The following is a 26,496-nucleotide window of genomic DNA, read 5'->3' as shown; positions in this document are numbered from 1 at the left end:
TTAGATCTTTCTTAGGCAATCTGAAAGAAATAGATGATAAAATTTACCCAGCGTCACACAGTCAGTATCCATTTGAGTGCAACAATCTAAATTCTGAATTGCTTGATAGCCTGTTACGTTGTGCAGCTACCTGAAGCTTAGATGGGTTTGTGAGAAGAATGAAGGGGGCAAGATGGAGTGATGGTTAAAAAAAGGGCAAAAGGGCATGTTGGGAGCACACCCTTCATATGAGAAGTCTGAGCAAAGGTGCTCTGGAGATAAGATGAACACAAGCAGACGTGGATGGGTTTTAAGCTCAAAGATTCGGAGCTGTGGAGGCCTACATTAGGTGCTCTTGCTGTTTTGTTTTTTGTTTTGTTTTGTTTTGTTTTGTTTCTCCAACTTGGTAAACCAGTGTTAAGGTCATTGGCTCAAACTGCTACACAGGAATACTTGTAGAAAATGTAAAAATTAGGGAAAGGGCTAGGAAGACTCTGCATTAGCCTCACAATTTATCTTGTTTTATCAACAAAAATTCATTTCACAGAAGAAGAGTAAAGATCATTATCTTTTGCACACCTATTAACAAATCCTCCCCAGGCACACATATGCATTCTGACAGGAATCATCTGGACACTTCAACTGTACAGATCCCAGTACATAAGAACTAAAAGGTAACTTCTACTCTCTAGATATTTTCTCTCTCCTTTTCAAGTGACTTTACCACCAAAAAGAATCATAAAGTGCAGCCCACAGAAATCAATAGCATATTGATGTACATTTTTCCTTTGTGGGTTTTTTTTTCCCTTATAAGAAGTGTTTGCTATTTTAAATTGGTTACTAGGTGATAATGGCAAAGCACATTTTTCTCTTTCTTCCAGTCAACCCTATACATTTCACTGTGAATTTGCAAGTCAAAATACCTGTTGCCGTGCACATGAGAGGCACAGAATGCAAAGCTGTAATGGAGCAGGGTTGGGTCAATGACAGCACCGTTTTCTGAATGTTCCATCAGTTCTGTAAGGTAGCAGAGATGTCTGTGACAGCCTCTTACACCATAACGGGCACAGTACTCATCTAACACAAAGACCTGGCCGGGGCTAAACCAACCCTGCAAGAGAAAAAAAATAAATAAATACACATTTTTTCCCCCATTCTATAGTAAGATTTGTTTTGTTTTGTTTTTGTAAGATTTGTTTTAGGCATTATAAGAAGTCATAGGAAAGTGTCCTCTGATGTTTATTTTATTAGAGGTATGTTTCATGTCACTTTCAAAAGACCTAGCATCACCAGTTTGAAAGAGATCTGGGACACTGACAATCTAATATGATCAATTGCTGCAGCAAAGCATGGGCAAATTGTTCTTCTCCACTTTCGTTGAAAATTATTCAAAAATTTTTTCATGGGATCTAAATTTATCAGACATAAAAAAGAATACTACAAAAACATCAATCTCTTTAGGAATCAGTTAAAAATAAGATGGCAAAGCAGATACTATCACTGAAATTGCCAACCTACTGAAAGCAGTTTATAAAGTGAACTAAAAGAAAATTTCAGTAAGTCCAGCAACTGTATATGTACTACCTGGGTACTTAAATATTTGGAATGTTTTCCTCATTCAGTCTTTTTATGTGTATATGACAGAGTTCATGTTTTGGAGTAGTAACACCTTGTCCTCCTGGGAGGAGGTGCAACCTGTGGGTGAACATGTCAAAAGAAATAGCAGGCAGTCTGCTCGTGCTTGCTGGAGGACGGGGCCAACCAGAATTAGTTTACACAATGTGTTGATGGGTTAGACTTGGTGCATACATTAGTTTAAAATAATAAAAAGGAATCAGGACAACCATGAAAGAGAAGGAAAAGGAGGGTGAGAAAGGGGTAAAGAGAAGACAATAGAAAAGTGCAGGAAGAGGTGACAAAAGACCCCTGAACACTTATTGTGCTGGTGGTAGAGGTACTGTTTGAGACAGAGTACATATACTATATTTTTGATATTCAGCACCATCATGTATGGTGGGTTTTATGATGTCCATATGACAGATAAACAAGTAGAAGTTGAGAGATATGAAGTGAATTGTCCAAGACTATGCTGCAAATCAGGAGGTAAGCCAGGATTCATACCCAGGGTCATCCTGCCTCCAGATACTCTTTCTAACCACATCACTCTCTCTCCCTTTTGGGTGCTCTGGAAGATATACTGCAGCATCCTCCTTAGAGTTCATATACACATGGGGTCATCAACAAAAGCAAAACAATTTTTGATGATTCAGTAATCAACCCCGTGAGTGGAATCTAAGAGGTCCTTGTCTCTTACTGATATTCTCTGTGTGCTAGTCCATGGGAAGTTACAATTAGCTTAATTTTCCATGTAATTGCCAAATTTCAGTTGGATCAGGTTTAAATCGTCTAATTATATGTAGAATAAGACCTACTTAATAAACAATCTATAAAAGAATTAACATATCATCATTAATGGTAAATTGTGATAAATTGTTTAACTTCTTCCTATTTAAGTATCTCAATGAGCTGGGAGCACATACTGTCCTAAATCCTACTTTAAAGAGAAGATAACTTATAGCATGAAGTTCCTAAGTTCAGTGTCCAAGAGATTCAGGAATTAATAGAAATAGACATATTTGTGCAGGAAAAATTTCAAAGGAATCACCATTTCCAATGTAAGTATTTGGAAGGGCATATATGATTCTTAGTCCCCACATTCTGAGGTAGCAAGCATTCCTTCCAATTAAAAATTATGATTTTTAATCCCAAATCTTGACTACACTTTCAACAAATATCATGTAGAAGTTTAGCTACTTAATTACCCCTGCATTTTTTTTTAAGGAATTAAAATTATCTTTGGAAGCCTACATAAAACGAGAGCTTTCCTCTGCCATGTATGGCCTCATCATATTGTTCACCCCACTGTTTCTCTCCCTTGTCACATAGGTAGTCCTTCTCAGAATCAGAGAAATTTAAGTTATCAACATCTGGTGGATAGAATTTAAACCTTAAAATGTCTGCACAGGTGTCAACAAATCCTGTAACGGAGGTTTTTAAAAAAATCTTTATTTAAAGTTTCTCTTTTCACTCAACCTTCTCTGAAGAGATTGATAAAACACAGTTCAGCATCTATTTGAGTCTGTTCTCCTGTCTATTGAGCGGCACAGCAGTGATCTTCAAGTGTATAATTTTCAAATTGAGAAGCAATTGATTGGAATCCTTTATCCTTAACCCCGACTACAGTTACTAAATGAGTCAGGAAAAAAATGCTGCTTTATAACAAGCATTTCTCACTTTCTAAAATCTTTTTTTCTAACCTATATGTGACCATACACAGAGATTTATACTCACCAAGCAAGAATAGGAATCATTCAGTCTGTGATCCAAAGTCTGTCTCTGGAGTATTCTAAAAAGGAAGGCGTGGTCAAGCTTGCAAGGATTAGCAGAAATAAACTCATCCATACCATGTTTCTGAAAACGGTCTGCATCTGTAAATTCAGGAAAGGATGTAAAGTACATTTGTTTTTTGGTTAAATAATGAAAAAATACATTTCTGAAGAACACAAAAATTCATCTCATGAAAACAGACTACCTTTTATTACATAAAATATGATGCAAAGAATTCAGTATATTGATATAAATTGCAATGTTTTGGAAGTTGAAGTAAAAATGACATGGAAAAAATCCACAAATCAAATGAACGAAGAAATTCTACTTTCATTCAAAGCTACTTCTAATCTCTATCAGAGGATAAGTTTTTATTTTTCTAACTTTAAGAAAAGTTGATATCTTTTAAGTGTGTATTTTCTGAAGGAAGTGACTGGAAAAGAACCCTAGTCTGTACATAAAAAAACAGCAATGATGGCCAGAAGCCTGTTTTCGAAATGGCAAACTAGGGCAGAAATGAACACATAAGCTTCAGCTGGATCACTTCCAGTCTTCTTTTTGTATGGAGCTTTTAACGGGACCAGCTCTAATATAGAAATGGCAATGAACGCTCTCAAGCTTCAAGTTTAAGAGACATGAAAAGGGAGCATCATGTTTGTGCAAATATGCAGACAAAGCATAACGTCCCAAATGGCACTTCAATCAAAGGTCCAAATTTATTGTTCTTTACAGATTGCATCTTTCAACGCCTGTAGACCCTGCGGGTTTATCAAAAGGCCAGCTTTTATGATTGCTTTCATTAATGGTATGTTTTGTCAAAGTCTTCAATGTGATTTACTAAGTATAGGAAGAAAAAGCCACACACTACCCCAAAGGAGTGCTGGGGTGTTACTACATTAGCTCTGTTAGAAACTCAGTGCATATTGAGCAAGCAATCAGTTATCAAGATAGAAATGGACTCTTCTCACAATGGTAAAACTGAAGCTCTATTGTTCCTTAAAATTCACAGAGAGATCTCTTTCTGGTCATCATAAGAAAAGCAGAGTTCTAAATGTAAGCTAAGTGTAGTTTCTAAAACCTACATGGTACAATCCTAAAACTGTAAAGGAAAAGAGACAAAAGTTTATTGATTAAACCCAATTATAGAGTCAGACTCATAATAAAACTCAATATTGATCTGTGGACATGATGCTAACATAATCAGTCACATTTAGATATTTAGCCCAGATCATATTGATCCATGTCAAGTTCAACTTTCAGCCATATTTGTGGATGGAAGAACTATATAATTCAAGCTGAAGGCTCTTCAGAAGCATATTTTTTTTAAAAAAGACACACAACAAACATATATCCCACATCAATGACAGATATCAAAGGGTGGATGCAGCAAGAAAGCAATGAATGACAGTTTATTGATGATGTAAGGTATGAGATTAGGACCCATGGAGAAAGTAGCAATGTATTAAATGTATTCCTTTACATTTAATAATTACCCATCTGAATTAAGCACATGCATTTGATAAATCAGTACTAATTGAATGAACACCAAACTAAACAGTTTCCTGAATTGATAAATGAAACAATTCATCTTATTTCATATTTTGTTTTTCTGAAAGTCTTTTAATAAATGTATGTAATATGAAATAATATGAAAGGACTAGGCAGAATATTGAAAAATGTAAACCACAAACATTATAATACTGTAAGATTATTCTGTGTTCCAAGGAATTCATCTTAGAATCTTCATTTTTCTATTTATCTAACTAAAAAATCCCTTAGTATCCCCTTTATGAAATAATTATTATTCTTATAAAACTTCTGATGAATTTTATTCATTATTTCTTTCACCAGAGAAGGTCATAACAAGCAGTTAAAAATATCGCCCGTTAATGGCTTATCTGTTGAGAACAGGATATGTAGCAAATCTCAGAGAAAAAAATCCATAATTCTTCTTTTATTATAAAGGTTCATAGAAGCATTTTTTTTCAATAAAATTTTTCAAAATATATAATTTTTTAAGAATAAAATACACAACTTTCTGAAAAAGTGTCTATGGATCATTGCTATAACTAAATCACTTTAAAAAATTTAAAGAATGAATTCTTCATGAAATACCACTCCATATCACACATTTACTAATGTGACAAATTATACACATGAATGAATTACTTTTCCAAAAATAAGATTAATGATAAAATGACATTCATGACATTTAAGTCATGAACATAGGCTTTATATTGACATAGGCTTTATATTGAAGAACAAGACAAATAAACCCACCAAAATTTAAAAAAAAAAAAAAATAGCAAACCTGCAATGCCTCTAGGGCTATAATTTTATAAAGCAAAATGTATTCTTTGAAATACAGGCTGTAAAGACCTAGCATCTCAACTCTACGTCAGACAAATACAATTCTAAACATTTTGTGGAGAGATACTTCACTATGTGTCAGTAAACCATTGGCTTCCATGAATTCATGAACAAATAAAGATAAACCAAAGACACAACAGTTTTGATCTTCCTGTGTAGGAATAATTCTTTTTGGCTGTGCTTCAGGGAAATTATTTTTTTTAAAAAACAAGCAGTTAGGTTAGTTTGCTGGTCCTTGTTTTAAACAAAAATAATGACAATGCAAACTAGTGTTTGTGATATGCTGAAAAGTAAAATACATATCATTAGCATATAATCCAGGAAGGGAAAGAAAAATGTACACTACTGAAACTTTTTTTAAAATAAATCTTATTTTGCATTTTGAGGTTTATAATATGATAATGTGGGATACATAAAGACAGTAAATGGTTACTAAAGTAAAGCACATTAATATATTATCTTACATACCTACTTCCTTGTGATAAGAGCAGCTAAAATCTACTACTTAACAAAACTGGCTAATATAATACAATTCTATTAACTCCAGCTCTGGTATTGTACAATAGAACTCTAAACTTGCTCAGCCTACAAATCAGCTACTTTGAATTCTTTGAAATACCTCTCCCCATTTCCTCCTGCCCCATCCTTCACTTTGACGGTTTCTCATGAACTAAAGTATAATGGGAAATAAGCTATGGTTAAAATATTACCTAGTTTCTCATTTTTATAAAAGTACTTTCATATAGTTTTCTTGTAGCATAACATATATACATTTAATTCTTAAAAGACACAGAGGAGCATGCATGAGGCTCTGGGTTTGATCCCCAGCACCTCAAAAGAAAAAAAAAAGAAACCCACAACCAGGGGCATCATTGAAATCACCTGCAAACCATGCTTTCAATCAATTAGCATAACCAAACCCAGGACTTTAAAATTAGGTTACATCAGCTTGCCTTCATTAATGCTTATCATAACATGAAATTATGGTGACTATTTTTTAAATTGAAAACTATGGTGCTATTTAAATGTTCTCTGATAATGGCAAAGTTTAGTTCAGTTTGTCTTCTGAAACAATGCAGAAAAATTTTCAAAACAAGTCAACAAGAAATGAGCTTAACTAATGTACAGCAATACTGTCAGAAATTGTCATGATTAACCTATGGACTAACTACAGATGTGGGACATGGTAATTGAGGGTACTGGTGGAGTTTCTATGGTAACAGTGGATACATATGCTCCAGCATCTTTAGGTGGTATTATCACCAGGTGTGCTATCAGGGGATGGAATAAAACCCAAATTGAGAAAGATTACTATTTGTTAGAGATTTAAGAAGTTCAGAGGCTTTGCTCAAGTGAAACCTGAAAATTTAAATTTTTCATTAGGATAATAGCTGTGGGAGTCAAGAGAAAAGAAAAAGTAGGTTGACTGCATCAATTTAAAGAGTTAACACTGACTTGAAAATAGCGAGTATAGAAAACAATGCATGATGGAAGCTATTTGGTGGGTACTGACCACAACCAGCTCTGTGTGATGAAGGATCCAAATCCTGGGAGGGCCTCTAAACCAGAGTACAGAGTGCAAGGTGGGAAAAATCTAACCCAATTTTTTCTCTTTTCTTTGCAACAAATACTAAAGATGCTGTATTGTTTGGCTATTCCTGGTGCTGTGGGATATTTTAGACACAGAAGGGAAAGGGGAACACTGGGGGACCTTTCCTCAGCATTCTGAGACGGAGCTGTGTCTTGAGCTGACGCTCTTACCAAAAGACTGAGAGGGTACTAGGTAAGAGCGAGTCTTCTTGCAAAAACACAGCTAAACTAAGCAGCAAATAAGCCTTCTGAAATGTAATTTATTGTCCTATGTTTAAAACTGTACTGTTTTTAAATGCAGTAGTAACTGCATTTATCACTATTCATATTGGTTGTGTATTTCTTTTAGTTCAGAGAACTTGAAAGCTTACCGCAATTTAAAAGTGACACAGAAAAGCAGACACCACTTCTGTTTTCATATCACTCATGAAGTTTTTAATAGGAAGAATTTAATGTTTTAAAGTTTTACACAGGTTATTATACTCTTGTTTTATGTGTACAGGTTTCTTGCTGAAGATCAAATAGTAGTGATTGATAGTACACTATGGGGGGGTTCTCCACGTCCAGCGTGAATAAGGGTTAGGATTTCTGCCAGGATGGTGCTGGCTATTGATTAATCACCAAGAAACTTATCTAATCAAATAAACACAAGAGTCAATAATCTTTTCAAATAGAAATGGGTGTGATTGATTGGGCCATGCCAAGATCTGGCCTCCAAAAAATGGAGGAGCCCATCTTCACCTTTATTTATAGTCCCACAGGTAAAGGGACATGGATGGGGAGGGGCTTCTGTGAGGAACAGAATGGGGTGGAGTTAGGGAAACCATTTGCTTAGAGAATTAGCATTTCCTCAGGGGTGAGTCACCTCTGTACAGGGCCACCTGCTCCGCGCCCCAACTGCTATCTGAAATAGTCTCTTATGACTGCCAGTTCCTGGGAGTCAGACCTCTGTAACCCACGGCTCAGCAAAGCCTGATTCTGCTAAACATAGATGGTTTCTCACAGTACAATTTTTAGGAGTTTGTTCACACATCAGTTATTGACACAAATACTTTTTAAGCTTCTTTTGGCTAAGTTGGTTAAACTGATATATGGATGGATATATCTTGCTTTCTGCAGTAAATAATAAACATAAGTGATATTTTTACATGGTGACAATTTTAATCAAAATAGACTCAGAAAAACAGGCAAAGTTAAACAACATAGAACATTTTTTGGAAATAATATGTTCAATGTATGCTAAGGCTGATGCTTCCCTATGAAGTGTGGAATTTAACATATTTAATACAACAGGAAAATAAGTTCATAAAATTAAATGGAAGTTTATAATCAAATTTAAGTATTTAAAAAACATTTAGTCCAAAAATCAAATAGAAGGGAGCTTTTCTGGTTTACTAATTTATTATTGGGAAGTCAACAACTATGTTATACTGTGCTATGCAACATACATATTGTAGTATGTTACATATCCAACTAAGAAAAAGGCATGGGGTATTTTCAGTTAGAGGTAGGAAAGATAGTTTTAAAAAAATGCCTTTCAGTCTGGCAAGGCAGTGTACTATGTTTGAAGTGGGAAAAAGGTTTGGCAGCATAATCCCCTATTCCACCTCTTTAGAATTTCTGTTCATTCTGAGAGTCAAGAAAAAGGGAGTAGAGTCACTGATCAGAGAAATCTCGAAACACATATTATCATCTGTATCCTAAAAGGATAATGTTGTCTTCTAATAAGTTAGATCTCAAAAATCTATTGTTTTGTTTTGATTAACCTTAAATATTCAATATGCTTAGTTTTAAAAACCAGCTTTTTAAAAGTTATAAAATATATAATTCAAAGAAAATTCTGGAAATAAAAGAAATAAAGCAGCAACTGGTGCCTCCAATTAAACTCAACTGTGAATATTTAGCTAATATATTTAGGTAATATAGAGGTATAAGTCGACCTACTCTTTTTTTAAATAGGCCTTTTTTTCATAGTGAAAATAATCTCATCTATATAATTTAGCATTTTCTGTTTAACACATACTGACCATATTTTCACACGTAATTATAATGCCTGCATATCCATTACCTTTATGCCTGCTAGAGGTTGTTTCTATTTTTATGTTGTGGTAAACAGACATTTTTGCCTTTTAAGAGATAAAGCTAACCTAGATATTTTGGGTAGAAAGTAGAAAACTGATACTGTAAACAATATCATGATAATCTTCAAATATTATAACATTAAAGAAATTGTAATACATTTAAGAAAAAAAAAGAAAAATAATACTTACCTTTACCAGCTAGATGTCAGCAAAGAAATGAAAGAGCACATTTAAATGGGTTAGAAGCATAAATGCATATTTATGTAACTAGTCATTTTCATTTATGTTACTTTATTAATTTCTGCTGATGAGTATAAAAATTGTGCTTCTAAGAGGTGAGCAGGGAAAAAGAAAAAGAAGAATATGGATGTCAAGGCAGGAAGGAAAATACTAAGACTAATCATTGGCAAACAAGCAGTATCTCTCTGACAGGTCAGAGGCAGTATTCTCATCTGATGTGCTATCTTTCTTCCTGCTTTTCTTTTCTCTTTTCCTTCCTTTTATTAAGAATGATAAAATGGCAGGAGTCTGCTTCGACTGAAAACTTTACTAATGGCCTGGAATGATAGAACTGTTGTTAACAGAATTGAAACTGACATTTAAGTTAGAAGAGGCAAAATCCAGTTCTGTGTAACCTGATCAACACTGCCTTGACAATAAACTCATATCAAATAGAAAAAATAAACAACTTTGGTTAGAAATAGGTTGCAAGGCTATCTGCACTGATTGAGTACTTAAATCTTGTAATTAATTCCTGTGTTGGCTAGGCATAGTCTCTATGCAGTGGTTCATAGTAACTTCTCCTGCCAATTTGTGCAAGGTGAACAATATCTGTGAGCTCAGCACATTTCTTGGCATTCCTTTCCTTCAGTATGTTAAGGAAAAATTCTTGGACACAAGTGAATAAGGGTGAAACTTTTACAAAACTAACTATCAAGTCTCAGTAACTCAGTGGTTCTCAAATGGGAGTGATTCTTATGAAACCTCAGCCCCACACCTTGGGACATTTGGTAATGTCTGGAAATATTTTTATTTGTCAGACCTTTGGGGAGGGAGGACTCTACTGACAAGTGGTGGGCAGAAGCCAGAGATGCTGCTTAAATGTCCTACAATGTGCAGGACAGAGACTGTTCTACCCCCTGCCCCCAATTATCTGGTCCAAATGTCAATGATGTTGAAATTGAGAAATTGTGTTTTAACTTGGAATAACCCCATCTTTTTGTTTCTGGTCAAGGTAGTATATTTGAGAACGGATATACTTCCCTACCTGAAATGACTAATAATTTGGTAAAAAAAAAAAATTTAAAAATGTTCTCAGAACATTGCACATCAGGCAACCCAGAAGGGTGATTCCTGAGAGATGTCCAACAAACAAGGTGAGGCTTACAGTCAGCCCAGGTTGCTGCTGGGAGAGAACTTCTAGGCTGTGGTACAGGGAACAAGAACCCAGAAAGTCCAGTGATCTCCCCAGGTTGAGAAGATGAAGCTGACAGTGCAGGAAGTCATGGTGGCTGGAGTCTGCAGGGAAGACACTGCAGAGAAGGGAGCGGCACAGCTGGAGGACTCTGAAGGCCTACAAGTGTCCTCCCAAGCATTCGGCTGAGTATTCATCAGCTCCATTCTTGAAGCCAGGGAAAGAATTCCTCTAAAGCATTAGAGAGGACAGTGCCACACACAGAGCCTGGAATACCACCTCTTCCCAGCAGCCAAAATAAAGAGCCTCACTCTTCATAGGGTGTCAATCAGAATATTAAGAAGGATCTTGATCCAGAAGTCGGCAAAAGTAATCCTAGACTGGAAACGGCTTGATTCTCCCTAACAAAACAGCCTGAAAGGATCCAACTGTTTCCCTGTGTGTCTCAGAGCGAAGTTTCAGGACATTTGCATGAAGAAAATGACACCAAGGCACATCATGTACATCATAATCAAATTGCTCAAACCAAAGAGGAAATCCTTAAAGCAGCTTGAAAATAAAAGATGTGGGCTGGGGAGATAGCTCAGTTGGTAGAGTGCTTGCCTTGCAAGCACAAGGCCCTGGGTTCAATCCCCAGTACCGCAAAAAAAAAAAAACAAAAAAAAAAAAAAAAAAAGAAAATAAAAGATGTATGTACAGAGGAATAAACCAGAGAGACAGTACATCTACTATTGGGTAAACAAAATGCCAGTTACAAGAAAGTCAGGTAAAATCTGTAAAGAACTAAAAGTGACTTTTGACATGAAGGTAAAAAATAAAGACTTCTTCATGTATAAAGAGGCTGAAAGAATTAATCACAAAATGAACTGCATTGTAAGGAAAGTCAAAGGAAGTCCTTCGCAAAGTAAAATCTCTATACAAGAGGAAAATGCAAAGGATATAGAATAGCCAAAATATCTTTGAAGAAAAAGAAAAAAGACCAGTTTGGTGAGTTTATACACCTGACTGCAAATTTACAAAATTATGGTAATCAAGACAGTGCAGTAATAGTATCAAGACAGACAAAATGACCAAAGGACAGGAAAGAAAAATCCTAAAAATTAATTCATTTGTTGTCAGTTGATTTTTTTGACAAATATGTAAGGGTAATTAAGTGATAGACAGACTCTTCAACTAATTGTGCTAGAACAACTGGGTATCTAAATAATATTCATGAACTACTGACACACAACTCTCACCACATAAAAATTAACTCAAAATAGATGTAAAATCTATAACTTTAACATTTCTGGAAGGAAGTACAAGAGAAAATCTTTGTGACCTTGGTTTAGGCAAAAATTTCTTAGTTATAACACCCAAGGTACATTTATTTAAAGAAATGACAAAATGGACTTTATCAGAATTAAGAATTTCTTCTGTTTGAAGGACACTATTTAAAAGATATAAAAAGACAAATCAGGGAAGAGAGGAAAATGTTTTCCAATTACATATCTGATAATTGATACCTTGTGTCAAGAAATGAAACCTCTTAAAACTCAAAATAAGAAAATAAGACAAGTACAAAATAGGTAAAATATTTAAAAATATACCTAACCAAAGAATACAAATGGATAGTAAGCAAGCACATGAAAACAGCATTTCTCCAAATGGACAAGAGTCATTTATAATAAAAAATAAGATGCAACAGCAGTAGAGATCTGAAATCTTTAGAAATTAGCTTAACCAAGAATAAAAGAGCTCTAGGGAAAAAAAATCACAGTAGAAAGTTTGAATAAATGAAGAGAGAGTTCACATTTGTAATTGGAACAAATAAATACTACTTTGGTAAGAATCGGGAGGGATTCAAAGTTTTTATCTTGGGGAGAGAGTCGGCAAAAAATGAAAAAGATGTAGAGTATGCTTGTAAAATGAACTAGACACACACCATTATTACAGAGTATGAAGCAATAACATTGAAATTATATGCATGCACAGAAACATGGGTGAAGTTTTTAAATGTAGACCTGAATGAGAAAAGTAAAATAGAGTAAGAGAAATAATGTAATCCCATTTATATGGCACTGGATGTCCACACACATAATGCAACTTTGCAGGAAGACAAAGGAAGTTCACACTAAATGCTGAAGCCTGTAGCTCATAGGGGAAGGGATAGAGACTGGACCAGACACAGTAAACCTTGAAGTTCTAAATACTCAGTTTTGCAGATCAAGAATCAAAACCAGGAGGAATGAAGGGTAGAGATCAGCCAGAAGGAGAAAAATGCTTTGGGGAAGAGATCTGATTAGAGTTTATGCTGTGGTAGGTATAGGCAATTAAAAAAAAAAGATTCAGAGGGGAAAAAAAAATTGACTGAGTCCCCAAGGAGGCTCATACCCTGATGCCCCATGTAGGCACAGCTACAGAGACACATCCAAACTGCCTCTTTCAGTAGTAGATAAGTAATGCTTAGGGCTCTGCTGAGACAGAAGTGAGCCTCCCAGTGTATGCAAGAGAATACTCGATAAGTTACTTTGCACCACTGTGGCAAGAGCCATGGTGTAAGACTCCAAGGTGTCTGCAGTTGTGACAAGGAAGACACAGACTGTGCACCTCATTACCAGACATGGCAGGCCCATGGTTATGAGCAACACACAGCTGTACACAAAAGAATCTTGTCCTTAGGCCATTGTGAACTGAAAACAGTCTTGAACTAGATTTTCCATTGACTGACATCACAGTTTTTAAAAATTCCTCTGGAACTTGATGTGCTCTGGATGAAATGAAAGAAGAGGGAGAGCAAAGACTTGCACTGACTGAATTTAAATCTGTGACTGAGCATAAGTTCCTTGGCAACATTAGCAGAGAAATTCATGGTATCCTCACTTGTAGGAAAATAAAACACTTCTGTGCAGAACCTTAGTTTTGATGGAACTGTTTCTCCAACTCTATATGTAGGATGGTGGGGTGGTGGGATGGGGTAGGGAAGAGGGAAAGACAGAAGTGAAAATATATAATATGCTCCTTTTATTTTACTTTTAAAGTTGACAATGCTGCAATTTTAAAGTTGGAATTAGAAAATTTTAAATCAACTTAAAAATCTCAGTATTTATTGTTCCTAAATAATCCTTACTATAATTTAAAAAATGTGCCTCAAATTAATGATAAATTATTAATATGGCCTATGGTTTCTAGAAGAAAATAAGGGGAAAGAACTCATCCACTTTTAATTGTTTGGTTTAAAATGCCTTTAAGATGTTGGAATGTGATAGTGAAGGATGTGTAAGAAGAAAAGAGAGTAGTTATTTGATTCATAGAAAGTAAAAGAAGAAAGTAATGCAGAGCAAGATGTTAATACCCTGGAGAAGCAGCTTGATGATGAAAAGTCACGACTTACTTGCTTAAACATAAAGTGCTTTATTACAGGAAAAACCAGAGAAGTTTTGTAAGGAGTATAACAAATTAAAACTCTGGGTTAAGTGATTATCAATGCTATGTTTGAAACTGCTTAAACCACCATTGTACAACTTGCTATTAATCACTAATAAAAATGAAAAATACAGGTCTTTGTGATTTAAATTAGATATAAAAATCACATGATATTGAGGCATTTGGAAAAGGAAACTTGACTTTTATGTCTTTTTTATCATTTTACAATGGAAAAAAAAGGTCTATTATCTTTGTGAGTTACTAAGAACAACTCTAGAAAGTGATTTTTCATCATTCAGTGTTCTGGAATCTTATCAATGCAAACTTCATTTTGTAACACATTTCCCTTTCTTACCTAAGTTAAAATTAAAATAAGTTATAATTAAAATAAGTTAAAATTAAAATAAACTAAAAAAATGTCTGGGAGACTTTACTCATATGCTCTTGAGATTCCTAGAAACATCCTAATGCTTGGCAAATCCATGATTGAAAAACATTTACTCCAGATTTATGTGAAAAATTAGATAAGTGATTCTAAAACTACTAATGCGAACTATTTTTATTTAATTAGGAAATCAGTTAATGGTGTAAACTATAATACTGAACAAATTTGCCTCAATTTTATATCTTATTAAGGTTATTAATTGATAATCAAATTATTTTTTAACAAAACTTACAAAGCTGAGCATCTGCATGGAGAGTTCCTCCTTTCGGATTCAGCTTCTGGGTCTGGATTGCAGGAACAGGCTTATATGACTGACCTGTGGCCCTGTACATGGCTTGAACCCACAATATTCTGTCTTGTTCATCATCACTGGCAAATATTACAGTATCTCCTTCTTTAACAGCATTGAAAAACATCCGACCACCCTGAAGGCCTGTGGAGGAAGAAAAATGTAATTCCAAATTTATTCCACTGGCAGATTTTAATGTAATTCACTAACTGGCCTCATAGATATGACTGGATTTGATATTAGCATCTCAATGCTTTAAATGATTTTTAGTTGAGGAACAAATCCCCAATCTATGACTTAAAGGGAAATATCAAAAAAGATTTAAGTTTCCATATCACCTTGGAAGTTAAAAATAACTCTGTGAAACAGTCCATGACAGAGTAGCATTCTGGAAGACATGCAAACATAATCTGCAGAAATGTATAATGTAATATGACATGCCAGAGAAGGCAGTTCTTCAGGTTGGCATATTTAACAGTCTATACGCATGAGATATACGAGTTAAACATAAAAAATGGAATCAGTCAAAATTTTTATTTCATGTTGTATTTTATGTTTTAACAAAACTCTTCCATGGAGAGGATGACATTTTTCATTTCGGGGTGAACAATTTAGTGAATATGGTCACAGATTTCTACTTCTTAATCTCTATGCATGAAATTCTTAACATCCATATTTATTAATATTCATTTTTAAAAAAAAATATTTGTTGATGGATTTTATTTATTTATATGTGGTGCTGAGAATCGAACCTAGTGCCTCACACATGCTAGGCAAGCACTCTTCCACTGAACTAGAACTGCAGATCACAATATTCAAATTATGTATACTATATTAATTTTAGTTACAGCCTATTTATTCATGCACTATTCTTAAATACCAGGTGTTCAGTACTAGGCCCAGTAAAGGTTAAAGGTTGGAATTAGTTCCTTGAATTTTGAACTTTTTTTGGATTTTGGAATATTTGCATACACTTAATGGGTTATCTTAGTGATACATGTCCCTGAGGGATAAAAGTCTAAACACAAATTTCTTTCAGGTTTTGTATCCACCTTATACACACAGCCTGAAGGTAATTTTATATATTTGCAATGCCCCTGCATTTTGACTATGACCTGTCACATGAGATCAGATGTGGTATTTTCCTCTTGTGGTACTATGTTAGCAATTCAAAAATGTTTCAGTTTTGGAGCATTTTAGATTTCAGACTTTTACAATTAGAGATGTTCAACTACATTAATGTGGAGTGAGGGATATAAATACAAGAATTTGTTTTGGGGGAGGAAATCAGTAGACTATAATATATAATTCATTTGCGATTTCTTACCTATTTCTGTTGTAAGTTTTATTTTCCAGAAGTTTCTGTACACACTGCTGATATTTCTCATGTAATTCTTCCATCACAGTAACTTTTACATATTTCATTCTTGTACTAATATAATAGAGATGATGAATTATAGCTGAAGATAATAGCCCTCAAAAACACATGATTTGTATCTCAAAAAGTTTTATCCAGTTACATAAGTGAAATATGCAGCCTGTTCATCAAGTGGAGTTTGAAATGCAGGACAAAGGATAGTTGCAAAGATTCTGTGTGTTCATGCATGGCAGGGAAAGTGATTCTACCTAGACTTACCTGGGTGAGGATCTGTATAATCCACAGTGTATCCTTCAAGCTGCATCAGTTCTTGTGGTTCAGACTTCTTTTCTCTGTAACTGCACATGGCAAAGGTATACTGGCTAACCTGTACAAGGAAAACAAAAAGTGCAGATTGGTCACAGGAAATGTATCAAACTTAAATCTTGGATTTTTCTTTACAAAAAGCCTCTTTCCCACATAAAAACATAACATGCTTAAAATTATCATATTTTTACATCTTTTAAAACACAGCTCGGAGATTAGTGTGTCATTCGTCGGCTTGAAGTTAGGCCTTCTATATGCCGTGATCCAGCATGGGCTGGGTCAGTGATTCCCTGGCCAAGTTTCTATGAGGTATTAACAGAAGCACCATAGAGAAATATTAATGTTAAACCTCAGTCTGTAATTGCTAGACCAAATTACTTCAGAGTTTCTTTTTTGAAAATAATTTTTTAGTTGTCAATGGACCTTTAATCTATTTATCCATTTATATGTGGTGCTGAGAATTGAACTCAGTGCCTCACATACGCTAGGTAAGTGCTCTACTACTAAGCCACAACCCCAGACCCACTTCAGGGTTTCTTATGGCCTTTTATGTGCCAACATAAACTGTGAGTTCCAAGAGTGAGACATATTAGGAGTATTACAAAATTTATATGATCATGGAATCACACTTTCAAGTGTATGTATTTATTGTAACAGTTTAACTGAAGTAAAAAACAATTGGTTCTTTGAAAAAATAAATAAAATTGATAAGCCTTTAGCCACACTAACAAAGAGAAAGAGGGAGAAAACTCAAATTACTAAAATCCTGAATGAACAAGGAAATATCACAACAGACACGAGTGAAATACAAAACATAATTAGAAGCTATTTTGAAAATCTATATTCCAACAAAGCAGAAAGCCTCAAAGACATCAACAAGTTTCTAGAGACATATGAATTACCTAAACTGAACCAGGAGGACACACAACTTAAATAAATCAATTTCAAGCAATGAAATAGAAGAGGTCATCAAAAGCCTACCAACAAAGAAAAGTCCAGGACCAGATGGGTTCTCAGCCAAGTTCTACAAAACCTTTAAAGAAGAGCTCATTCCAATACTTCTCAAAGTATTTCATGAAATAGAAGAGGAGGGAACCCTCCCAAACTCATTCTATGAAGCCAATATCACCCTGATACCTAAACCAGACAGAGATACATCGAGGAAAGAAAATTTCAGACCAATATCCTTAATGAACATCGACGCAAAAATTCTCAACAAAATTTTAGCAAATCGCATCCAAAAATATATTAAAAAGATAGTGCACCACGATCAAGTGGGTTTTATCCCAGGGATGCAAGGTTGGTTCAACATCCAGATATCAATAAATGTCATTCACCATATCAACAGACTTAAAGTTAAGAATCACATGATTATTTCAATAGATGCAGAAAAAGCATTTGACAAAATACAGCATCCCTTCATGCTCAAAACACTAGAAAAAATAGGGATAGTGGGAGCATTCCTTAACATTGTAAAGGCCATCTATGCTAAGCCCATGGTCGGTATCATTCTAAATGGTGAAAAACTGAAAGCATTCCCCCTAAAAACTGGAACAAGGCAGGGATGCCATCTTTCACCACTTCTATTCAACATCATCCTTCAAACTCTAGCCAGAGCAATTAGACAAACCAAAGAAATTAAAGGGATACGAATAGGAAAAGAAGAACTCAAACTATCTCTGTTCGCTGATGACATGATTATATGTTTAGAGGAACCCGGAAATTCCACCAGAAAACTTTTAGAACTCATAAGTGAATTCAGTAAAGTAGCAGGTTACAAGATCAATGCTCATAAATCCAATGCATTTTTATACATAAGTGATGAATCTTCAGAAAGAGAAGTTAGGAAAACTACCCCATTCACAATAGCCTTGAAAAAAATAAAATACTTGGGAATCAATCTCACAAAAGAGTGAAAGACCTCTATAATGAGAACTACAGAACACTAAAGAAAAAAATTAAAGAAAATCTTAGAAGATGGAAAGATCTCCCATGTTCTTAGATAGGCAGAATTAATATTGTCAAAATGGCCATACTACCTAAAGTGCTAAACAGATTCAATGCAATTCCAATTAAAATCCCAATGACGTACCTTACAGAAATAGAGCATGCAAGTATGAAATTCATCTGGAAGAATAAGAAACCCAGAATAGCTAAAGCAATCCTTAGCAGAAAGAGTGAAGCAGGAGGTATCGCAATACCAGATCTTCAACTCTACTACAAAGCAATAGTAACAAAAACGGCATGGTATTGGTACCAAAATAGACAGGTAGATCAATGGTACAGAATAGAGGACATGGACACAAACCCAAATAAATACAATTTTCTCATATTAGACAAAGGTACCAAAAATATGCAATGGAGAAAAGATAGCCGCTTCAACAAATGGTGCTGGGAAAACTGGAAATCCATATGCAACAGAATGAAATTAAACCCCTATCTCTCACCCTGCACAAAACTCAACTCAAAATGGATCAAGGACCTTGGAATCAGACCAGAGACCCTGCATCTTATAGAAGAATAAGTAGGTCCAAATCTTCAACATGTCGGCATAGGATCAGACTTCCTTAACAGGACTCCCATAGCACAAGAAATAAAAGCAAGAATCAACAACTGGGATAGATTCAAACTAAAAAGCTTTCTCTCAGCAAAGGAAACTATCAGTAGTGTGAACAGAACCTACAGAGTGGGAGAAAATCTTTGCCAATCATACTTCAGATAGAGCGCTAATTTCCCGAATATATAAAGAACTCAAAAAACTCTACACGAAGAATACAAATAATCCAATCAACAAATGGGCTAAGGAAATGAACAGACACTTCACAGAAGAAGATCTACAAACAATCAACAGATATATGAAAAAATGTTCAACATCTCTAGTAATAAGAGAAATGCAAATCAAAACTACCCTAAGATTCCATCTCACCCCAATTACAATGGCGATTATCAAGAATACAAGCAACAATAGGTGTTGGCGAGGATGTGGGGAAAAAGGTACACTCATACATTGCTGGTGGGGTTGCAAATTAGTGCAACCACTCTGGAAAGCAGTATGGAGATTCCTCAGAAAGCTTGGAATGGAACCACCATTTGACCCAGCTATCCCACTCCTTGGCCTATATCCAAAGGACTTAAAATCAGCATACTACAGAGATACAGCCACATCAATGTTCATAGCTGCTCAGTTCACAATAGCCAGATTGTGGAACCAACCTAGATGTCCTTCAATTGATGAATGGATAAGGAAACTGTGGCATATATATACAATGGAATATTACTCAGCCATAAAGAATGATAAAATTATGGCATTTGTAGGCAAATGGATGAAACTGGAGAATATCATACTAAGTGAGATCAGTCAATCTCAAAAAACCAAAAGAAGAATGATCTCGCTAATAAGCGGATGATGACACATAATGGGGTGGTGGGAGGGGTTAGTGTTAGGGTTAAGTTTAGGTTTAGGGTGAGGGTTAGGGAGGGTGGCCTGAATGGAGGAAGGAAGGACTGTATAGAGGGAAAAGAGGGGTGGGAGGGGTAGGGGGGAAGGGAAAAAATAACAGAATGAATCAACCAACATTACCCTATGTAAATTTATGATTACACAAATGGTATGCCTTTACTCCATGTACAAACAGAGAAACAACATGTATCCCATTTGTTTACAATAAAAAAAAAGTTAAGTTCAAAAGGAAAAAAAAAAAAAAAAACCAACCAAAGTGGGGAAAAAAAAAAAAAAAAACAAGTCCCAAAAAATCTCTGTTAAAGTTGAAAATGTGGTTCCCATATAACCAAACTCTCAGGACGGGCGAGGGGGAGTGTTTCAGGTAGTTCATTTCAACACTGTGAAGACCTGCTCTGCCTCTCCATTCCTCTCTTTTGGAACTGGCTTCATTTCACCTCTGTCCCAGTTTGTGTCATAAGGATGTATCTGGACCAAATTCTGTAGCCATGGGAGGAAAGTATTACCATCTTGGTTTCGGTCAAGAGCTCACACATGTGGGCTACAATGAGCAGGGTCTTGGAAGTTCCCTCAAAATAGGAGGAAGGAGCTGCTGTTCCCACATGGAGAGCAAGATGTTCTGTGGAGTGAGAACTTCCTCAAGAGCAAAGTAACACTGCACACAGGATTTCACGGAAAATAGTGGTTAGATATTCCCCTTTTCCATTTAAAAAAAATGAAATTAAGAAGACATAACATCTTTCAATCCATGATGACATATTCGAGAGGACCTCAAAAGGAGCTCATTATGAAAAAAAAATAATATGGACTATATTAAGAAATTCTCTAAACTGAAGGGTACCATAAGGAAAGCAGAAAAGGCAGAGCCATAGGCTGAGAAGATGCAGACAAAATATGGATTCAAGAAAGAACTGCTATAGGAGACATAAAGAACTATAAACCCACAAAGAAAACACAGAACACAGGATAGAACCATCAGCCAAGATGGATGCTTTCTCTTTTATTTTCTCTTCTGTTTTTCACATTCACTCTCTTTATCCTGGGTTAGCAAGAGAGATTGAAGTAGTGATATGTTGTGTGTGGAGATCAATATTGTTAATTTTTTTATTTTATATTTTGTACTGGGGATTGAACTTAGGGGCACCTTACATCCTCAGTTTTTTGTTTGTTTGTTTTTGAGACAGGTTTTGCTAAATTGCCAAGGCTGGCCCGTAACTTTTGATTCTCCTGCCTCAGTCTTCTGAGGTTTTGGAATTATAGGCATGTGCTACTGTGCACAGCAATATTGTTAAATTTTAAAAGGGAGATGTATATTTCCTGTTCCAAGAAGGGAGGAGCTGACTCTGCTCTTTTACAAAGTAAAAGACATAGATTTTTGTGAAAATTTCTATGTGACAGCCTGCTAAACTGCACAGTGGAATCTGGATTTAAAACTTGAAGTTAACCTGACTACAACACTCCATTAGAGATATTGATAGGATTGGCCAAAAATGAAGATGGTTGCTGATACATGTGGGTGACCACACAGAGAAATGCACATTCTCACAGATGTTGTGGGAATGGAAATTGGTGTAGACTTTCAGGAAGGACATCTGGAAATAGGTACTGTGACTGTGCTTCATGTATCAGTGTGGTCCTGTGATAGAACCCAGTGATTTAATCAAACACTAACGTAGGTGCTGCTGTCCAAGTGTTTTGTACCGCTGACTTTAAGAAAACGAGATTATTGATATGTGGGTAAATCTCACACAATCAGTTGAAAGTCTTAAAAGCTAAAACAGGTTTACTAAAAACAGAGAAATGTTGCCTCGAGACTGCAGCATCAACTTCTGTTTCAGTTTCCAGCCTGCTACCCTTTCTAGAGAACTCTGACACTGGAGTCAAAGTCTCACACTTACTATGCATTCCTGTAATTCAGAAAATCTTTTCTGAATGTACAAGAAAAACAAATGAACACATAATCGAAGATGTATGTGCAATGTATTCACTTCGGTGTCACAAGTAAGAAAAAACTGGAAAACCAACAGTCTGGTTAAAATACAATATAGTATGGCTATACAGTACAAAAATACAATGAGCCATTAGAAGAGAGGTGAGAGATATTTTCCCTAACATAGAACTATTGCTAGGTACATTATAACCCATAAAAATCAAGCTAAAAGCAAAAATGTAGAATGTGCTTTTGTGGGTAAATATTATTCACACATATATAGAACTATGCATATTAAAATATTTACATTGATTATTATTGGCAATGCAATTTTAAAAAAATTGTTACATCTATTTAAAATTGTTTGAAAATTTGTGTTTTAAAAAACTCCAGTGTTCCTTGAAAATTTTTTCAAAAATTCCAAACTACTTTTTTTTTGTGAAAAAAGAATGAAGTTATCACCATTATGCAAATAAAAGCAACATTAAGTTCCACTAAAAAAGAATGAGGCCAATGCCTCCTTGTGCACTTGTGGATCTTGCTACACTTAAGTTTTCCTTTTCTTCCTCTTCACTTATCTTACATGCTGCCAATCAGTGTACTCTTTCTGCAGTTTAGATCTGAATGTGCCCCCAAAGCTCATGTGTGGAAGGCTTGGCCCCTGATGCAGCAATGTTCAGAGGTGGTGCCTTTGGGAGACCACTGGATCAGGAGGGCTCTGACCTTATCAGTGGAGCAATCCATTTATGGATTCGTAGCTCTAGGAGATGGGCCTACTTGGAGGAAGTAGGTCCTTGGGAGGAACCTCAAGGGTGTATTTTGACTCTGGCCTCTTCCTCTCTCTCCGGTTGCCATGAGGTGAGCAGCTTTGTTTTACCAAGTGCTCCTTGCCATCATGTTTTGCTTCACTGGAAGCCCAGAAGCAACAGTCAAGTGACCATGGACTGAATCCTTTGAAACAGTGAGCCAAAATGAATCCTGTCTTCTTTCAAGTTGTTTTTCTCAGGTATTTTGTCATGGTGACAGAATCACTGTGACTAACACATCTGCTGCTTACCTCTAAGATAGTGAGTAGGTAATGGTAATAAAAAACTTCTATTATTGATTCTAAAATGAAGCCCACTGTCTTACTTAACTGCAATAAATTAATCCTGAGTCCTACTATTCTTCCATAAAGCTATTTAGCAGAGTATTATTTTAAAAATATTATGAAGTGTTTCAAATATAAAGAACAATAATACTCACCACCCAGTTTTGTTGAATGTTAGTTTCATATGAATATATAAAATTATAGATATGCTTTTCTTAAAGGACACATAACAATTTGTGCCCACACAAATATATTTCCTTCCCCTCTTTCCACAGAGGTAACAATCATACTGAATTTTATTTATTATTTCTATATACATTTTACAACTTTTTAAAAATATTTTTATAGTTGTCAATGGACCTTTATTTTATTTATTTATATGCAGGGCTGAGAATCAAACCCAGTGCCTCATGCATCCTAGGCAAGAGCTCTACCACTGAGCCACAACTCCAGCACTTAAAACTTTTATTACATATAAATGAACTTTTACATAAAATGCTTTTTACATGTTTTAAAGCTTTATGTGTGTGAACTGATTGTACATAATTTTTCTGCAACTTATTCCCACAAAGCTCAACATGTTTCTGACATTCAACCTCTTTTTTTTTTAATTGTAAACAAATGGGACACATGTTGTTTCTCTATTTATACATGGAGTCAAGGCATACCATTTGTGTAATCATAAATTTACATAGGGTAATGTTTGATTCATTCTGTTATTTTTTTTCTCCCCCCCCCACCCCTCCTACCCCTCTTTTCCCTCTATACAGTCCTTCCTTCCTCCATTCTTGCCACCCTCCTAATCCTAATCCTAAACCTAACCCTAACCCTAACGCTAACCCCTCCCACCCCCCATTATGTCCTCATCCGCTTATCAGCGAGATGAGATCATTCATCCTTTAGTTTTTTGAGATTGGCTTATCTCACCTAGCATGATATTCTCCAATTTCATCCACTTGCCTGCAAATGCCATAATTTTATCATTCTTTATGGCTGAGTAATATTCCATTGTATATATATATATGCCACAGTTTCTTTATCCATTCATCAATTGAAGGACATCTAGGTTGTTCCACAATCTGCCTATGGTGAACTGAGCAGCAATGAACATTGATGTGGCTGTATCTCTGTAGTATGCTGATTTTAAGTCCTTTGGGTATAGGCCAAGAAGTGCGATAGCTGGATCAAATGGTGGTTCCATTCCAAGCTTTCTGAGGAATCTCCATACTGCTTTCCAAAGTGACTGCACTAATTTGCAACCCCACCAGCAATGTATGAGTGTACCTTTTTCCGCAGATCCTTGCCAACACCTGTTGTTGCTTGTATTCTTGATAATCGCCATTCTAATTGGGGTGAGATGGAATCTTAGGGTAGTTTTGATTTGCATTTCTCTTAATACTAGAGATGTTGAACATTTTTTCATGTATCTGTTGATTGCTCATTCAACCTCCTTGAGATGATCTGTACATCTCCAATATTCCAGTACTATAACTGCCCACTTTACCCCATGTCCTGTTGATGGCCTCTTTGTGCAAGTCTCATTTCTGGCATGTGTGAGGCTGCCACGAGACCGTAACAAGGAGTTTCCCCAACTAGCTGCAGCATATCTTCATCTTTACTGGATGTTGCTTTCAAACTTACACACACATCTGTAGTATCTGAGAGGTTTGGGTGTTAACACATTTACCAACATGATATTTGGAATCCTTTTATTTCTTGCCGCATTTGATGGGTTAGAAATGGTATCTTGCTGTTATTTGAATTTACAATTTCCATTACCAATAAGGCTGAGAATTTCCTTTTATGTTTATTAGTAATTTGAAGTTTTCTTTTCTGTGACTTTCCCACTTTGCTCATTTTTAAATGTATTATGTAGTCTGGTATACCACTTTTCATAATCAGTTTTGCTAGAGGATTATTCACTTGTTTAGCACTTTCAAAGAACATCTTTGATCTTTATTAGTCATATTTTTAAAAAAATTTCCTTAATTTCTGCTATCTTTATTATTGCTTCATTTTGGAAAGTACCTCTTAATTTGATAGGTTTTCAAAAATTCACCTAGTTATTAATTTTTAGTATTTCTTCATTTTAAACATATGCATATAAGTTCATTCTAAGTTCATATTAACCTTATTTCACAAGCTATGTATAGCATTTTATTACTTCAGGTCTAAGTATTGATCATATTCATTATTTATTATACTTGAGCTATTTGAAAGTATACTTTTTAAGTTTAAATTTGTGCTTATATTTTTGTCATGTAGTTTTAATTCTGTTGGGATCACAGTGATGCTGAATCTTGTATTTTTTATGACCTTTTCTACTGACTAGTACCTAGATTTAGAAATTTTAAAATTAATGTTCTATGTTTGTTTTGTTATAAAGGTCTGGAACAGAATAAGTTTGCCTACCACTTTTATTCAATATAATACTGGAAATCTGGGCTTGAGCGATTCAGTAACAGAAGGAAATAAGAGGTGTTTTAGTTAGCTTTTCTGTTGCTGTGACCAAAAGACCTGACAAGAACAACAGAGAGGAGGAAAAGTTTGCTTGGCTCATAGTTTCAGAGGTTTGAGTCCATAGATGACAGCACATTGCTCTGGGCTGGAGGTGAGGCAGAACTTCATGATGGCAGGGTGTGGAGGAGGAAAGCAGCTTAGGCTATGGCAAAAGAGCTCCATTCATCAGGGATAAAATACAACCCTAAAGTCATGCCTCCTGTGACCTACTTCCTCCAGCCACACCTTCCTTGCCTATATTTACCACCCAGTTAATCCCTATCAGTGGATTAATCCACCCATTAGGTTATACCTCTCATACTCTAATCGTTTCACTTCTGAATGTTCTTTCATTGTCTCACATATGAGTTTTTGGGGGATAATTCAAATCTAAACCATAACACAAGGTAAATCATCCCTGCTTATCAATAACATATTACATGCCGAAAACCGCGAACAACCTACCAAAACAGGATTAAAACTAATAAATGAATTTATTAACCTAAAGGATATAAAATCAACATAGGAAATTCAGTACAATTTCTATATGCCACTAATGACACTGGTGAAAATAAAATTAAGAAAATAATCTTTCTTACAATAATTACATTGCTTTTCTAACTGTATTACTTTGCTGTTATTTCCTAGTTTTGACTCAGTCTTTCCACAATATATATAAACTGGCTTCTCCAGTTATTAGTGGTTGTATTCTTGAATGAGATAAGTACTAAAAAGCAATGAAAAAAATGAGTAAAAACAGGGCAAATATAAATAAATATTGACTATGTAAGATGATACATCTTAATAACTCAACTTGTATTCTTAAATGCACCCTCTTCCACGGACTATAAGTGACATCTCATTTCCATTTTT

At 35.3% G+C, this 26,496-nt stretch overlaps 1 protein-coding gene across 16 annotated transcripts in view; it reads right to left on the bottom strand.

Annotated features, from left to right (window-relative positions):
• Positions 1-26,496, bottom strand: part of Cadps2 (calcium dependent secretion activator 2) — a 526,649-nt gene that overhangs the window by 146,996 nt on the left and 353,157 nt on the right. For 9 of the 16 annotated variants that reach the window (XM_047562660.1, XM_047562665.1, XM_047562675.1 and 6 more), the window contains exons 10-14: positions 16,597-16,705; positions 14,904-15,104; positions 9,597-9,605; positions 3,331-3,467; positions 903-1,090 (exon numbers count right to left, since the gene is read on the bottom strand). In XM_047562660.1, the coding sequence (XP_047418616.1) occupies positions 903-1,090; positions 3,331-3,467; positions 9,597-9,605; positions 14,904-15,104; positions 16,597-16,705 (644 nt within the window). The remainder of the gene's footprint in view (positions 1-902; positions 1,091-3,330; positions 3,468-9,596; positions 9,606-14,903; positions 15,105-16,596; positions 16,706-26,496) is intronic. The other 7 variants (XM_047562661.1, XM_047562666.1, XM_047562674.1 and 4 more) reach the window with 1 other exon arrangement.

This window comes from Sciurus carolinensis, chromosome 8, assembly GCF_902686445.1.
Source record: "Sciurus carolinensis chromosome 8, mSciCar1.2, whole genome shotgun sequence".
Lineage (NCBI taxonomy): Eukaryota > Metazoa > Chordata > Mammalia > Rodentia > Sciuridae > Sciurus > Sciurus carolinensis.
The sequence above is the reverse complement of the archived record's forward strand: the minus strand, read 5'-3'. Positions and strand labels throughout refer to the sequence as shown.